Below are 18,763 nucleotides of genomic sequence, written 5' to 3'. Positions count from 1 at the left end.
ACCAAGGTAAACTCCTCAAAATGTTTTATCATAACGGTGTTACTCGTGTGTTATCAGCAAACTTTCTAGAACCAACAGAGTGGAGGCAAGCACTGCCTCTGCCTCAAGCCAACGGCTGAAAATAGAAGATTCTACCGCTAAGCTAGCCTAAGTTATATGACAATGTCCAACATCGCCCATTCTGTTAAGCAATTAAATGCTAAGTTTAGTTATGGTTAACACGACAACGCAAACGTTTGCTGATAACACACGAGTAACACCTGTTATGATACAACATTTTGAGGAGTTTAGCGTCGTTAGTTGAGCTGCTGCAGGCATCAAAAACATGACAATCTTTAGGTATGATGACAAAATTTTCAAACACCCCTAAACTCAAAATGGATCACATGACTAGACAGAGCCATACATTCCCTTTACAATGACACCTGGATTGTGAAAATCAGTTGAGGATTGAGAGAGTTATGGTATTTGTAATATCACCGATTATATCAAAATATTATACATTACTTACAATGGAAGTCATGTGACCGAAAACGCTTATTATTCACATGTTTTTGCTTGTAACTTCCTCATTTTATCAGATATTTGCATGAAATTTGAACAGAAGGTAGACTTTTGTTAGTTCTTTCAAGTGAAACCATGAACATTTAGTTGGAATGGGCATCAGACCCATGGTACCTCACTGAAAACAACTATAGTTAATAAGCGGCCATTCATATTCACGAACGACGCCTGCTGCAGTGCATCTGACAGGACGTTCGCTAATCTACTCATCACAATTGACTAACAATGACTAACAATTTTCCGCGATGTAGTTTAATACTTTCTCGACCATGGATTTCGATGAAATTTCGTATGTACCAAGACAAGAACTATATATTCAAGTCCACCTATCTTTCATCAGTGTCCAAGGCTTTAGATGAAGTCCGCTGACCGGTTGAAAGCCACTCAAATTTTCAGAGAGTTGCGGTGAACTGAAAACACCTCAGGGCTGAAAGCTCAAAATGTCTAACGATTACAGTGGTTGTACTCGATGTAAATACTGACGTATTCAGGACAAACATACTCTCACCAGGCGGCGAGGAGTGAATTTTGTATGACACATATTGACAGTATTAACGCAGAGTGGATCATGTTATTGAGACAACAACCGCTCGCGGCGAACATTCTATGTCAACATACCTACAATCTTGTAATTTAATACCATGTTGTGTGCTCAAGTGCTTATTCATAGTAGATGTACCTCCTCCCTTTGACGAAATACATGTTTTACAGACGTTACAAGTGACCATGTTTGCATTTGTTCGAGTGAAATAAAGCCACACTTTAGATCGCTTCTGTCTAGTTGCCATTTCTGCTGCGGTCTGATTTTTTAAAGGAAGAGTTTGCGCATGCGCAAACGGCACAGAGGTCCGTTTACAGACCCGGTTATGAATTTGGCTAACGATTCCAAAGATTCGGCTTATTAGGAACCGGTTCTAAACAAGAACCGGGTTTCGGTTCCCATCCCTAGTCTAGACATACATGTAACTATCAGTGCTTGGACATTCATGTAACTATCAGCGCTTGGACATTCATGTAACTATCAGCTCTTTGACATACATGTAACTATCAGCGTCTAGACATACATGTAACTATCAGCGCTTGGACATTCATGTAACTATCAGCGCTTGGACATACATGTAACTATCAGCTCTTGGACATACATGTAACTATCAGCGCTTGGACATACATGTAACTATCAGCGTCTTGACATACATGTTACTATGAGCGCCTGAACATACAGTACATGTTACTATCAGCGTCTGAACATACATGTAACTATCAGCGCCTGAACATACATGTACCTATCAGCGTCTGAACATACATGTACCTATCAGCGTCTGAACATACATGTACCTATCAGCGTCTGAACATGTGCAGAGATGTGAGCAGCAGACTTTGGCTCGAAGGGGCCTCGCCCGGGGTGAAATTCCATCTAGAACCGCCACTGACAGCTAGCACCAGGTAATGCACTTGTGTACAGGTCTTCAATGAGACTTAATCAGTGGACAGATCTTCAATGAGACAGGTTTTCATGCAGACTTAACCAGTGGACAGGCCTTCATGCAGACTTCATGCAGACTAAACCAGTGGACAGGCCTTCATGCAGACTTCATGCAGACTTAACCAGTGGACAGGCCTTCATGCAGATTTCATGCAGAATTAACCAGTGGACAGGCCTTCATGCAGACTTCATGCAGACTTAACCAGTGGACAGGCCTTCATGCAGACTTAACCAGTGGACAGGCCTTCATGCAGACTTAACCAGTGGACAGGGCTTCATGCAGACTTAACCAGTGGACAGATCTTCATGCAGACTTAACCAGTGGACAGGCCTTCATGCAGACTTAAACAGTGGACAGGGCTTCATGCAGACTTAACCAGTGGACAGGCCTTCATGCAGACTTAAACAGTGGACAGGCCTTCAGTGAGACTTAACCAGTGGAAAGGTATTCAATGAGACTTAACCAGTGGACAGGCCTTCATGCAGACATAAAGATGGTCATTAAGATGGTTGCAGCGCAAACAGTTTGTAAAGATGTGTAGATGTCGTCTTCTGATAGAAGAAGAGACAGTTCCATCTATATGTGGGTTCGCAATGGAAATTTAATTCTGTTTCTGGTGATGACATCATATCTATTGTAGTCAGATGGGGTGCCATTGCCATCTACTGTCCCTTCTTGGTATTGCTGTTTGGAAAAACTAAGGGCCTGATTTACTAACAGGATTGCGCCCATTTCTGGCGTAAAATAGCGGTCGTAAACATAAAACGGTATTTACTAAGGGGCCGCAGCGCATATTAACGCCTGTGGGTGTGAACAGGGGAGGTAACGTGGAGGTGGGTGGTAACGTAGGCGTGTGAGGCGCAATTTACATGGGAGGAGACAAGGTAAGTGCGCCTAATGATGTCATGCGTGGTATTTACTAAACTGCCTGTCGAGCGCACGTCTCCAATTTGCAGGATAATTCTCCGCCTCATAAAAGCACGTCTTAACAAGTCTAGTGATTAAAACGGGTTAATTTTCCATAATTCCTTGTTTCCATTTGTTTCCATTACTTTTCCCATTTAGTTCACTTCTTTGACTGTAAGAATGCAAGAGACTGACACGTGAAAGGACGAGGATGCGTTATTGTTTTCTCCTTGATGAGTGGTTGGTTTATTAAACAAAAAGGATAACATGAACTTGTAAACGTAAACTTTTAAATCAATCAAATAAAGCAGAGTTCAATTTGGTTCAATGGGGCTTGGCTTGAGGCAACAGGCCGCGGTCAGGCTGGCACAGTCGCGCGCATGGGCTCGTTCTCGGTTACGGTCAATGACTGTTGCGCATTGCACCCCTACAGCGTCTGGGCCGCGTCACCACACCGTCTTAAGTAGCAGCCTCGCCGCCACCTACAGGGAGTAATTAGGACACCACACTAACAAGGTGCAATTAGTACCACGTTTGCAACAGAAAGTTTGTCCAAATATAAATATGAAATCCTATTCTAAATCTTCTAAATACAACAACAATACAAACAATAAATACAAAGAATGGCTCTTACAACAAGGAAGCGCATTTCCACTGAGTCTGAATACGTTGATATGGCAGCAGTAATAAGAGCAAGGCGAAGACATAGACAGAGGCAGCGCACAGAAATATTTTTTTCAACTCGTATAACACTTTTTCAATTAAGCGAACCAGAAATCATTAGACGGTACAGGTTTACCAGCCACGCAATACTTCAATTACTGGACCAGATCAGAGACGACATCTAACCCTCCAACCGGAGATCACATTCCATTCAATCAGTTGGTAAACATTGCAAATATTGGCACCGGATCATTTCAAACAGTTATAGTATCAGCAGTTGATATATCTCAGCCTTCACAAATATTCACACAGGTACTCGAAGCATTGCTATGGCGCACTGGTCAATACATTTCCCCACTGCCACAGCTGAAATTATAGACATCAAACAGGACTTTTTTTTAAATCGCAAACTTTCCGAACGTAATATGAACCATTGATTGCACCCACGTCCATATATATTGTAGTGAACCCATGTCCCTTGTAGAAATAATTAATCTCGCCATGTACACATCTATATTGTTATAATAGACAGTTTATGCATTAATGCCACCAATAGCATATTCTTTATAATCGTGTTATTTTAAACATCTTGCTGTAGCTGATGGCGGGCAGAACAACAATATAGCAGCACATTGAATCAGGTTCAGTGATTGAGCGAACGTGAACCAATATGTCTATCTCCAATTCGCTGAAGCTTAATTTTCTCTTCCTAAATAAATACCATGGAAAATGCGGAAAAACACAGTGCGTTAATGTGCGAACGCAGTTTAAGCAGCGGTCGCAATGTTAGTAAATCAGGCCCTATATAGGGCGGAGTAAACACAGTTTGCCCAGCGCAGATCTGGTTTGATAAATACCAAGTAAAATGCGCAAAAACACCGTGGGTTAATTTTCGAACGCAGATTAAGAAGCGCTCGCATATAAGTAAATCAGGCCCTTAAACCTTACTGCATGTGAGTGTGTGTGTGTGTGTGTGTGTGTGTGTGTGTGAGAGAGACAGAGCGAGTGTGTTCACATGTCCATGTATGCTCGTGTACACTCAGAAAAGTGAACTGAATCAAATAAATGTACTTATATTCATTTTAAATATTATTTCTGTGTTGGTTTTACAATCTAGTCCACTTTAGTAAGTCTAACTTAAAATGAAAACTTTTTAAAGCAAAAGTAGCCAGCTAAGTTAATTCAACATAACACTGATGAGTGAATGGCACAATCACCTCTAAAATCTAGTCGACTTTAGTAAGTTTAACTTAAGTCTTACTTAAAATGCACAATCACCTCTAAATCTAGTGCCCTTTAGTAAGTCTAACTTAAAATTAAAACTTGTTAAAGCAAAAGAAGCCAGTGAATGGCACAATCTCATATATGGGCCATTCTACCGAATTGGTGCAAAGTCAGGTCGGAAATATTTTGATTTTTTTTATGTTTTATTCCCAAAACTTTGTCCGTATGTATATTGTACCATATCTAAAGTACACTTATCTAGTAAAAGAACAGTCAATTTTTATATTGTATTTTCAGAATGTGTTGGAATGTTTTTCCTCTTCCAAAAATTGTCACTACCGAAACATCACATTTACTATAGTAAAAAAGTATTATTATTGACCTGTTCAGATTGTGTTTCCTTCCCTTCTCTGAAGAGTATTTTTACAAATATTTCTTGAAGGTTTTCACAATGAAATCCATAAAAATGAATTTTTTACCAAATTTTCAAGTTCAATTTATACAATTCATCAAAATCTAAGTGCAATTTTTCTTTGTAAAATGCTAAATACTGATCATATTGATTCCAGAGTTGTTCATTGATGAAATTGAACATACATTAATCCAATCAGTATCATAACATTTTAGTTGATTACTCAATATACTTAATTTTTTACAAAACATCCTGTGTTTCGGTAGTGCTGCACTGTTTCGGTAGTGACATCCAGTGTTTCGGTAGTGACTGCACTGTTGGATGGATGTTCATTTCTCTCCCAAAATCTTCCAAAAGGTGCTCTGGGCCGCCCTTTAGTCCACACAACACATTTATTTAAAAATTATGGGATTGAACTACTTACCAATTCATTTTGTCACTACTGAAATCATCAGGTCACTACCATATGTTTCGGTAGTGACTGTTTCGGTAGTGACAATTCTAGCTAACTTTAAGCATAAATAAAGAATTCTAACAAGCACACGGCATGCAAACACATCTTTCAAGAGGTGAACACACATACAAACATAAGATTTTCCATGAAACCCCAAAAGGTTTACTTAATTGAAGAAAACATGCGTTTCGGTAGTGACAATTCTTAAGGTTACACGTCGATTTTCAGACTTTGGAACACATTTATATAAAAACTATGGGATTTAGCTACTTACCATTCAACCATGAGGGACAGAGATGCAGTGTCACTGCATGGTCAAAAATGCAGAGTCGTGGCTAAAACACAGGCTCATCCAATGGACTAAAACTCTTGTGTTTCGGTAGTGACATGAAAACTAGGGACATGATTTTTTGAGTATAGAAAATTGATTTAAAAATTAAACCCACAATAAATCTAAATATTCCAAGTTCTGTTTCAACCCAATCATAAAGATCTTTGAAATTAAATCATTGAAAAAAATCTAAAAAAATTGAAAAGTGTTATTTAAAGGCATTGAAATTTAGATGTCAGGGTTGGGGACAGCTACTTCCCAATAGAAAGTACCCTATAAATGATGATTTTGTATATATTTAGCTTATCACTATCTCATGTAATGCATTGGGTTTATATAGACCATAACATTTTCTAATTAAATATCTATGCCTAAATACCTAATTGTTTTGTAAATAGTTTTTATTGTTGAGGGACTGCATATTACACGAATTCGGTAGAATGGCCCATATACAAGAATGTCCAGATGGGTTTCTGTAGGTCTTACATTGCACATGCTAAGAAGCTGACTCTACTTTGAGTGTGATGCTGTGTTCAAATAAATGTGCTGGAGGTCACGGTCTTACCCAGCTGGTATATTTTATTCTGTGATAATATTGATTGTAATATTCTGTGATGAAATATTAGTGCATGGTTGAAGAGTGATATTCCTGGTCCTACTGTATTTGTCTTGCGAAAATGAAGCGTATATGAGCACATGTTAGCTAGTTAACGAGCTAGCCAATTAACAAAATGCTAGCTGACAGACATACATTAAAATAGCGATCTTCTCGTCAGAGAACAATAAGCAGTGTTGGGCAAGTTACTGAGAATTAGTTATTAGTTATAGTTACTAGTTACTTCTTTTAAAGGCACAATATGCAACAAAATATGCTTCAGGATTAGGGTTAGGATAAGCAGTTTAACCTTAAAATAACAGCTTAAAAAAAATTGGGGCACTACAATGACTTTTAATATGGAGAATTGCGTCCGTGCCAATGGCATAGCAGGGTCGATAGGCATATAACTGCGTTCTGTAGTTTTGCCTGCCGATGCCCGCCGACCTGACTTTGATTACCTTCTGCCGATCTAGTAAGTAGCTTATTTGCCGTCTTGCTTAGTCTTTTGTTGCACATGATTGATGTTTGACTGTGTGAGGACAGTCGTTGAGTAATTAGTTTGTCATAATGTCAAAGTCAGCACATTTCAAGAGATTTCGTTAGTTTTAGCTGCTAGCATACCTTTAGCGAATAGCTATTAATCCTTAATGCACCTTTAAAGGTAAGTGAATTACTTCACCAGTTACTGTATTTCAAAAGTAATTAGTAACTAGGGAAAGTAACTTTTAAGTAACTTTTATGTCTGCTTTTTAAATGTAATGAATATGAACACTGAACAGTCAAACACAATAAACATATATTTTTGACCTATTTATTTCTAATCAACAGTAGCCTGACGATGTCATACTCATAATTCTAGTCAGAATATGAGTCTGATGCTGAGCCATTGGGCTGTGATTATGGGGCGTGTTTCAACGAACCAGGAAAAAAAATGCCTCTTCGCTCAATTGGATACCTACAACTAATCAGAGCAACATAGTATGACCATCTGATACATTAAAACTTTTACCGGATCCCGTAAGAAGGACGGCAAAAACATATTTTCGATCGACAAATGCCTTGATCGCGTTTCTATGTTCCTCTTTCAAAATGAATGCGCTGTCAATATCTGTGAGATATGCCTGCTCACGTACGTATTAGCAGCAAAGCTAGCTGCTACAATGTGTTTCAATTGATTTTTTGTCTAAGCGTTAGCAATAACCTATCAATAATGGTCTAGAGCGCTTCAGTTAAGACCTACAATCCTCGGCAACATTCGTGTTGAAGACCTACAATCCTCGGCAACATTCGTGTTGCACATACACTACTAACCGAGTCAATGTAGACATAAAAAAAGTCGTGTAGATAGCTTAAATCATATAAAATATGTCCCACTAAGCTCCCGAGACGGCGCCATCTTTGTTCGATTTATAATCTATCAATCTAATCAACTCAAGCGTTGGTTGGTCATCTGTCCATCAACGTATAAAGCCCGCCCTTACAATTTGATTAGTCAGATTGCTTTTCCGAAAACTTGAATCTCTCCCAACTAGCTCAAGGCCAGACTGAATCTCCATGACCAAAAATGTTGTGGGCGGAGTTCAGGCTGGTATCCAGGCTAAATCAACAGGGCAACAGGCCTTCAAAACAAGCAGTAGTACAACACTTTACTTAATAAAAAATAACTGTCATTTAACAGTTTTTTTTTTTAACCACATTAGCCCAATGAATTAAAAGTGATTGGCCTACAGTATTAACACTAATTTAAAGAGAAAACAAAGGTGCCTTAAGGTGCAGCATATAATTGAATATGTGATTTAACAAAAGATCAACAAAATGGTTGAACAAACATGCGCTGTATCTTTCAGTGATTCTTTTTGGAGTAATATCTCCGCGATTTCCTCTAGATCAAGGCAAAAGGGACTGCAAAATGCAGTGGAAGGATGTATCCAAAATATTAAGATCAACGACGAAGGGGACACAACAATAATCGAAGCAAAAGCAGGTCTCAATCAAAAAATGAGAAACCTCACAACCTATTCATTAAATGCAACCAGCACAACATTGTAGACTAGTCATGTTTTTCACCACTAGGTAAAATCTGTATATAATAGTTGAGGTTAGCTAATAACCTACAAAGGTTCTTTATTTCATATTTTGTATTCCGTCTCTTGCGAGAGACTGGAGAGGTATCTAGCTAGCTAGCTAGGATGGTGACAATCTAGATAACAGTACAGTAATTGTTCAAGGGATGTGTGTACACGTTGCTGAAAGTATTTCACAGTCACTGTAGTGATAACTTGCTTGTAAAATGATGATCCTGGTGTCATGCTATGGCTTTGTATCAGATCGCCAGGTTTTGTTCAACATTGATACAGTATGTTAACTAGTTGGCGTTTGCTATCGCTAGCTAGCGTGCAATTTTCGAGACAGTAACATTAACATTTTGACTGTAACATTACAATTTTGACATTAACATTAACACATTTGTAATAATACTAATTGACATGAACGATAACGATTTGGGGATGATCTCTCAATTAGATAGTTAGTTATCATACCTAGCGATAGCTTAGTTCGCTAGTTAGATTGCTAGCTGCAAGCAGCTTCATTTCATTATTTTCCATTGTAAACTAAGGCAAATAAACATGTTGCATTCTATACGACCTGATTATGTCATCCTTTAAGATACATAGCCTGTCGTCAGTTTTCTTCAATAGGCTAATTTAGAAGTAGTAATAGATATTTGACCGGCTTATAATTAAAATGTCCGGAAAATGAAAACTCTGCCCGTCACTTTGACGGCAACATTTTTTTCTAGCGTAATCTCTAGAGTAAATGCTGATTCTTTGCGCCACCAAGATCCTGCGACGTCTGATCAGGAGCAGCTAAAGTAGGCCTATCTTGTCTTCTTGTCTGCAATTGTTAATTTTTCACAAAAGAGAGTAACGCGAGTAACAAACTCATTTCAATTTCAGTAATTGTAACTGCGTTACTTGATTTTTAAAAATACTTTGTTACATGCTCGTTATCGCTAAAAGTAGTGGAATTACAGTAACGCGTTACTCCCAACACTGACAATAAGCAATACGAGGGTGGCATGACTATGCATTAGCCAATCAGAATGTTGTTGCCATATAATACATTTCAATATTTGAAACTAACTAAATGTAGATGATTTCCCTGACAGTCCTTAAAGATGCATATAAAAGTTCAATTACTAATAAATAAACATTTTATTTCAAACTAATAATGCTTTCTTTACCACACCCAGAGTTTGTTATGTGTTGAATGATATCACGTTGATATCACATGATGGTTGTCGTATTCCATTGGTAATAAATAGTATTACAGAACCAAGGTATGGCATGGTGGCTCAGGTGCTTGCACTGCCGCCTCACAGCAAGAAGGTAATGGATTCGATTCCCACATGGGGCATTGTTGGTTTGGGGGGCAGGTCCTCCCCACACCTTCAGTGCTCAGGTGGGCTACGTATCTCCTGGGCCTTTCTTTTTTTTGGGTCAAGGTTTTTTTTTATTGCTTTTTAACGCAGATATGTAAAATTGTACAGTACAAATATTCATTCAAGGGTCAAAGAGCACAAACTGCTCTGTGTTAAATGACAGAAGACCCCGATAAATGTGGGAAACAAGTGACCTCTGATTGGGTTGGAGTTTAAAGAGGTCTTCCCATGGCTGTCTAGGGGGTGAAGAGGGGAAGTTAGAAAAAGTCTTTAAGACACAATGCCTAATTTGAAAGTATCTAAATAAGTGTGTTGTGGGCAAGTCGTGTGAAGCCGATAGGTCTGTGAAGCTAGCAAAAACTCTGCCTATGTATAAGTCATTGAACGTCTGTAGGCCATTTCTCTACCACAACCGAAATGCAGGGTCTAGAAAAGAAGGTGGGAAAAGATGATGTGGGTTATTGGCATAAGAGTAGAGTGGGAGTATGATTTAAAATGGCGCCTGAATTGATACCAAATTTTCAAGGAGTTACAGACAGCTTGGTTATCTGTGTAACGAGAGGGAGATGTCGGAAGTGATGAGAAGAGAAGAACAGGAAGAGAGGACGACACACACAACCTCAACTTGAGTTGGCACCACAGGGCTTGGGCGTTATGTACCCAAAACAGAAATGTATGGATATTTGCTGCCCAGTAGTAATACATACAATTTGGCAAAGACAGTCCTCCACTGAGTGAGCATGCTGCAAGAGAGATTTCCTAATCCTAGGAGTTTTTCCACTTCATATGAAGGAAATGACTGCTTGATCAATAGATTTAAAATATGATTTTGGCAAAAATAGGGGGATACATTGAAAAAGATATAGAAATTTTGGAAGAATGTTCATCTTAACTGCATTCATTTTACCAAGCATAGACAGGGGCAGATTACACCATCTCTGGAAAGCAGACCTTATATTGCTGAGTAGGGGGGTAAAATTTGCATCTAATAAAGAAGACAGTGTACGTGTAACAATTACTCCCAGGTACTTGATGCTACAGTTTTTCAGTTGAAATGGTAGGTCAGACTGGGAAAGCAGAAGAGCCTTTGAGTTTATAGGGAGACATTCACTCTTTTGTAGATTGAGCTTGTACCCAGAAAAGGAGCCAACGTTTTGTAATAACGACAGAATGTTAGGTAGTTGAGAAAGAGGATCAGTAATGTACAAAAGCAAATCATCTGCATACCACGCAAGCCTGTGCTCAACACCCCTACGGGTTATCCCCAGGAATGAGGTTGAATTCCTTACAGCTATGGAGAGGGGCTTTATAGCAATAGCAAAAAGCAAGGGAGAAAGTGGGCAGCCCCGCAGGCGAGTACCAGGAGATAAATTGAAATATTCAGACCTTGTATTATTGGTGTTGACAGAGGCGAGGGGCGAGGTGTACAAGAGGCGTATCCCCAAAGCCAAACTTGTTCAGAACAGTGAACCCACTCAACTCTATCAAAGGCCTTTTCAGCATCCAGAGAGATGACAACTTCAGGGAGTTGACACGTGTCTTTGGAGTAGATAATATTAAACAGGGTTCTAATATTGAAAAATGAATGTCTGCCCTTTATGAAACCAGTCTGCTCCTCAGATATTATACAGGGAAGAACATTTTCAATGCGGGTAGCTAACATCTTAGCTAAGACCTTAACGTCAGTATTGAGGAGACTCAGGGGCCTGTAGGAGCCACACAGGTCAGGATCTTTCCCCGCCTTTAACAGAAGAAAAATTGAAGCTTGTCTTAAAGTGTGGGGGAGTGAACCCTGCTTTAAAGATTCCTCAAACACAGAAAGAAGCAACAGGCCAATTGAATGTGAAATTTCTTATAGAATTGAGGAGGGAAACCATCTGGACCAGGAGCTTTGCCTGATTGCAATGAGAAGATAGAAGACACAACCTCATCCAAATTTATAGGGTCATCAAGTTGATCAGCTTGAGTGGAATTTATATTGGGGATATCCAAGTTATTAAGAAAATGGAACATGTTATCATAGTTGGGTGGGAACTCAGACGAGTACAGAGAAGAATAGTAAGACTTAAAAGCAGAATTGATCTCAACAGGGTCAATAGTTAATGCACCTAGGCGTCAAATGTCTTTTCGAAACTGGAAAAAAATGTACGCAGCCACTATGAGCATGGATCTACAGCTCATCACCTGTCCAGCATCTGCATCAGCGGAAGAATTAGTGGGGATCTATAATACCTCCCTGAGCAGTGTTTTTGATCTCCATGCCCCGGTCAAATCACGTATTGTCAATTTCTCACGGTCTGCTCCATGGTTCACTCATGAACTGCGGAAAATGAAAACAGCTGGGCGTGTCTTGGAACGGCGATGCAGGCACTCTGGGCTCATAGTCCATAAGCTGGCCTTCCGTGAGCATCAAAAGGTCTACTCCAATTCCCTTAAAGATGCTCGCTCACAGTTCTACTCCAGCCTAATAAATAAAAACCCTGGAAACTCTAAACAGCTTTTTTCCACCATAAAGCATCTCCTGAAACCACAACCATCCTCCTCAACTGAGGCTACAGAAGAGCAATGCAACAGCTTCATTGACTTTTTCAGATCGAAGGTCGACAGCATTCGCTCTGAGATGTCCAGCTCTCCATCTCTGCTTCCCTCTGACGCCAACACCTTATCTGCAAGCGTGCTGTCTCCCCTGCATCTTGCTGAGGTTCAGGAGAACCATGTTGAGGAAATCATCAGAAAAATGAAACCCTGTACCTGTACCCTGGACCCATTCCCACTGCTCTGCTCAAGTCACACATCCCCACTCTCAGTCCTCTAATCACCAAAGTTGTCAACCTTTCCCTTCAGTCAGGCTGTGTCCCACCGGCTCTCAAGGTCGCTGTCATCCGTCCCCTTCTCAAGAAGCCCACCCTGGACCCGGAGGTCCTAGCCAACTACCGGCCTATCTCCAACCTTGCATTCCTGTCCAAAGTGCTAGAGAAGGTAGTTGCTTCTCAACTTCAGGACCACCTCAAACACAACAACCTATTTGAAAAATTCCAGTCAGGATTTCGTTCAGCCCACAGCACTGAAACCGCCCTGCTCAGGGTGACGAATGACCTGCTGATGACAGCCGATGCAGGATCACCCTCACTCTAGGGGTGGGCGATATGGGCAAAAAATAATATCTCGATATTTTTTTTCATTTTGACGATAACGATAATTAGACGATATTTTTAAAAAAATGTGATTGGAATTCTCAGAGTTATACCTTCTTGGAGATTACAATAATGGGCACAATGTTTAAGGAAAACACTTCTTTATTGTCTTTAAACAAAAATAACTTAATTGAACTGCAATGCAGAAATATTGAACTCTTGTAATAAAGTGCATGCATCCATGAGAATTATTGCACATCAACAGCAGTTCTTATGGCCTTATTAAACTTAAAATTCTGTCCAGGATTGTACAAAAATACAAATACATGAGCATTAGAGCATGGATCGGGGCGAATTTTTCTGTACGAGCCCGGCCCAGTCCGACAGAATAGTAACCGAGCCCGGACCGAGTCCGACAGCCCAACGGAATCAATTTCTCAACTGTTCATAGTACTAATGCCACATTGACGTACGTTTTTTTATGAATAGCCTGGCTTTATTAAACTGGGGCATCAACAGTTAAATGCTCTTGCTCACAAACAAGCGTTGTTAAACTCACAAGCGTACACAATAAGGCCAATAAGTATATTTAAATTAAATGATTCACATTGCAAGAACGTTTAGTAAAAAGGTGCGGCTCCTTTAAGGAGCACGTACAGGGAGGGACAACGGTGACGCATAGTGTGGATGTAGCAACAAACATTTATGTGCTGTGAAAGTATGTGAGTAAAGTGAGTTTTATTAAAGCATAGCGTGTGTAATGTGTAGCTATTTCATTCCGTTTGCTAACATTTCCTGCTGTCTGTATTTACTAACCAGCAGCAGACGTAAAGGAAAGGGAATTAACCCTGAAGTTAAAAACATGCAATCTACTTCGGCCGTGGAGCATTTGACTCCCCTGCAATATTCAACTACGTTCAGAGACAGACAGCAGGAAAGGTTAACAAACGGAATGAAATAGCTACAGATTACACACGCTATGTTTTAATAAAACTCACGTTTTATGCTACACCAACGGAGGCACAACAGACATCACCATGCGCTGCTAACCTGTTGCAAAGTGGATGCGAGAAGCCATGTCACGTGATCACGTAGGCCCACTAGTCGTGTGATTGCCGTGCTGTGGGGAGCGCTGCTGCGCCGTAGGCTATATTAAGAACATGATGTGAACAGTTTCCCCGTGCGTGTCATTGTTTTTGGCGAAGTCATTTAAATACTCGATAATGTAATTTTGCACATCGTTTGAACAACAATGACGATATTATCGCAGACGATATATATCGCCCACCCCTACCTCACTCCTCATCCTCCTGGATCTGACTGCTGCATTCGACACAGTGGATCACACGATCCTCCTAGAGCGCCTCCACACCACCATTGGACTGTCAGGCTCTGCACTCAAGTGGTTCCAGTCCTACCTTTCTGGCAGAACTGAATATGTCTCACTGGGAAGTTGCAAGTCCAGACAGCTCCCTGTCTCCTGTGGTGTTCCACAAGGGTCTGTCCTCGGCCCCATCCTCTTCATTATCTACATGCTCCCCCTCGGCTGTGTTGTCAGCAGACATGGGATGTCCTTCCACTGCTATGCCGATGACACACAGCTGTACATCAAAACTGCCCCAAGCCCCTCTGCTGCCATGTCATGTCTCACTGCCTGTCTTGGGGAGATAAAGGCATGGATGAGAAGCAACTTTCTCCAGCTAAACAGCAGCAAATCCGAGGCCCTTCTTGTTGGCACTCCACACCAGGTCCAGTCATCCTCCATAACTCATCTCACCTTCGACAGTCAGGTCATACCCCTCTCCACCACAGTCACAAATCTAGGAGTTAGGTTTGACCCTCACCTGACCTTCAACGATCATATAAAGCATCTGTGCAAAATCTCCTTCTACCATCTCAAAACATCGCCAAGCTCCGCCCCACTTTAACCCTGCCAGATGCTGAGAAGCTCGTCCACGCCTTCATCTCCTCAAGACTGGACTACTGCAACTCACTGTTCACTGGGATCACTGGCAGGAACATCCGAAAGCTGCAGTACATTCAGAACAGCGCTGCCAGGATCCTGATGAAAGTCAGGAAATACAATCACATAACCCCCATTTTACACTCACTACACTGGCTCCCTGTCTCATCCTGCATTGACTATAAAGTCCTTCTTCTCACCCACCAATGCATAAACGGTCGTGCCCCCCCTTACCTGCAAGAACTCATCACTCCCCAAACATCAAATCGCCCCCTCGGATCCAATAACAGTTTGTTCCTGCAGGTCCCAAACACCAGGCTACGCACCATGGGCGACCGGGCCTTCTCCGCTGCAGCCCCGCGACTGTGGAACAGCCTCCCGGACCACTTAAGGGCAACACAGACACTGGGCTGTTTTAAGACTGGCCTAAAAACCTTTTTATTTAGAAAGGCATTTCCTACTTTTTAAAAAACTTTTTATTTAAAGTTTTAATTGTATTAAACTGTGCTTTTGCTGAGAGCTGTTTTTAGCACTCTGAGATTCTGCTGGAATGAAGAGTGCACTACAAATAAAATGAATTATTATTATTATTATTATATTTTTTATCTGTGGAATAGTGCGCCCTGCTGCATGATGCTTTAGCTGTTGTGCTAGAAGGCGACTGGCTTTATCACCATATTCGTAGTAAGAGCCACGAGACTTTAGCAATAACCTCTCTGCTGTCCCCGTTGACAGGAGGTCGAACTCTGCCTGAAGGTCAGGGCGTTGTTTATAGAGCTCAGGAGATGGGTTCTCTCCTGGGCCTTTCTGTGTGGAGTTTGCATGTTCTCCCAATGTCCACAAGGACCCCAACAGCACACTCTCCAATCAATCCCTGACCAAGATGGTCCCTGGGCGCTTAAAAGCTGCCCACTGCTCCTGGGGTCCTGGAGGAAGTACAGGCCGCGATGGGAAGTCGAATTCTTGGCAAAATTCACGGCGACTTGCATGTGTTTGTGTGTGTCCTGTGTCGCCACCTAATACATGCGTGCATCATTGTGCAACAATAAACTGACTTGTTCGTATTGTGATTTGAATTTACATAACTACATTGTGTGGAAATTGTTGACATAACTAGGCTTTATACCAATGAAAACCATTTAGGTACTGCTTATTCAAGTCAGTTAAGTTGGAACTACAAGAAGTTGTTCAATTGGTTAGTAAATCCAGTTGAGTTAGAATTACATAAGTGAGTTAGGTCAGTGTAATGAAGGTCTGTTTAGTTGGATAAACACTGCTTGATCAATAAAGGCTAACTTGACCAAATAATATTGAAACTACTTAACTACATTGTGTGGAAATTGTTGTAATAACTAGGTTTAGTCAGTCCAACATAAATTCACTACCTTTATAACAATGAAAACCATTTAGGTGCTGCTTATTCAACTCAGTTTAGTTGGAATAACAAGGAGTTGTTCAGTTGTTGTTAGTAAATCCATTTGAGTTAGAATTACATAAGTGAGTTAGGTCAGTGTAATGAAGGTCTGTTTAGTTAGATGAACACTGCCTGATCAATTAAGGCTAACTTGAACAAATAATATTGAAATTGTCTTATTGGTTTCACATAAGTTAGTTATTTCCTCTGTAATAATAGTATTACATTAGTTTGAACACAACTCAGTTATGTGGAAATCATTAACATAACAATATTAAGTAATTTGAACAACTTATTTTTTTGAGTGTGGGATGCATCTTTAGTTTACTGTGGAACTCTCAATTAAGCGTTTAAAGTACCCTCGGGGCCAGTGGTGGTCCGTCAGGGCCTTCAAGGCCTTCTCTGCTGGCCTAAACATCATCAGAAAATAAATGTAATAAAATACATTTAATTTTAATATTTTCTTTTCATAAATATGTATTAAATTATTCCCCATAGTCCATTATCTTCATTTCATAGCTTCCAGCGTTGTTAATTTATGTTAGATCTTTCATCCAATCATATTTCAGCTATCATGTGTTGCCACGCTCCAAGAAATCTTCCCCGAGAACAGAAATCTTCCCTGAGGCCTTCAGAATTCACATTGAAGGCCCGTGTACATCTGATTGGTTATCACAACTGGCTGTTTCAGTTCATTTAAGTTGAATGAACTGAAACAGACAGTTGTGACAACCAATCAGATTTCGAGTTGGCGACATTGGGCCTTCTAGAAGGCCCGGAAGATTTCTTTCCTCGCGTTGAACGTGACACGTAAACGTCCTTTGATTGGATACTGAGGCAGACCGGTGCAGTGCTTCAGTGCTCAGTTTAGCTGGCTAATGCGAAAACGACGTACATCGGTTTCAATGCTTATTATGCTAGTTGTTTCAATTGGTAAGACTAAATATAATTACATTAACCAACTCAAATAAACTAGTTTACACCAACTTGATAATTCCAGTTTTTGATACAATTACAACGCCATTTTCAAGACGGAACTTTCAAGAAAACTGGATATCGTGAGGATGGGAAGTTTAATGAAACTGCTTTGCAGGTGGGACAATGCGATGTTTAGTGGACAAACTTGTTAAAGCTCACATAGGCTACTTTCGGTGGACTTAATAAAACTTTGTAGACTAATCCCTGAAATTCGCCTTTTATTTTTTAAGTTGTGACAGTAATATCCAAGCGATCATATATAACTGAGAGTTTACTACTCTTAATGTATTGTTAATACGGGTGTATTGATTTTAAATGCTCCGGAAATATTAATAAAGTCTGTTGTACTCGACTATGTTAAGGTGATGCAATGATCACTTATACTGCCTTTCTGTATAAATATAATGGTTCGAGAGCCATGGCGTCGTAATGATGGTATTAGGAGGTGGATTCACTCAATTTAACATCGTGTAGGACATCGCTGAAGGCCTAGTCGTGAAATGCACGGACCGCCACTGCTTGGGGCTGATATGCTTCCAAAGCAGTCCCAGTCTGTGACCTCAAAACACATCTGAAGAGTCTCATTCACTTCCTCTGACCTGTGGTTGGGCTCTGTAGGATCGAGCTCTGTTGGGTTGGCTGATGTGTCTCTAAATAAGAGAGGACGCATGATTAAAAATGGACAAGCTGGGCACTTAGGCACTGGTGTCTCTTCCCAGGATCTTTTGTTACGTCCCGTTTCTGTCTGCAGTTGCCTTTTACATGTGTAGGAAATTACAGCATATCATGTGTCTGTGAGTGATTGAGAGAGTGTATGTTTATGCGTGTGTGTTTTGTGTGTGTGTGTGTGTGTTAGAGATAATGTATGTGTGTTGTGTGTGCGGGTGTGTACACAGGTGTACGTGTACGTGTATGTGTATGTGTGTGTGATCAGTATGGGACTCTAGAAAATGACAGTACATCCTGTGAATGAACATGAAAGTCATGATCCAGGTTAGCCAGCCTTATCTCCCATAATCTTCTCATGGTAACACAGGAAAGGTCCCTACTCTGGTATTGCTCAGACACCTGGGGTAAGGAAGGGGTCAACCTGAGGGGTCAGTGACTGAAACCAATCAGAATGTGTGATGGGGCAGGCCACTGAGAACCATCTCAGACAGCAGGTCAGAAAAACCTGATTATCAGACAGAACAACT

The 18,763-nt window shown here is 40.5% G+C and overlaps 1 protein-coding gene across 1 annotated transcript in view; it reads left to right on the top strand.

Annotated features, from left to right (window-relative positions):
• Window positions 1-9,983: 9,983 nt before the first annotated feature.
• Window positions 9,984-18,763, top strand: part of LOC308379824 (ATP-binding cassette sub-family C member 12-like) — a gene marked incomplete at both ends in the record, with an annotated part of 79,980 nt that continues 71,200 nt past the window's right edge. Inside the window, 2 exon segments of the mRNA XM_080857087.1 lie at window positions 9,984-10,025; window positions 12,923-13,057. Coding sequence (XP_080713213.1) covers window positions 9,984-10,025; window positions 12,923-13,057 — 177 coding nt within the window.

The sequence above is a fragment of the Sprattus sprattus genome, assembly GCF_963457725.1.
Source record: "Sprattus sprattus genome assembly, chromosome: 18".
Taxonomy (NCBI): domain Eukaryota; kingdom Metazoa; phylum Chordata; class Actinopteri; order Clupeiformes; family Clupeidae; genus Sprattus; species Sprattus sprattus.
Note: the sequence above shows the minus strand (reverse complement) of the source record. Positions and strands in the feature narration are given on the sequence as shown.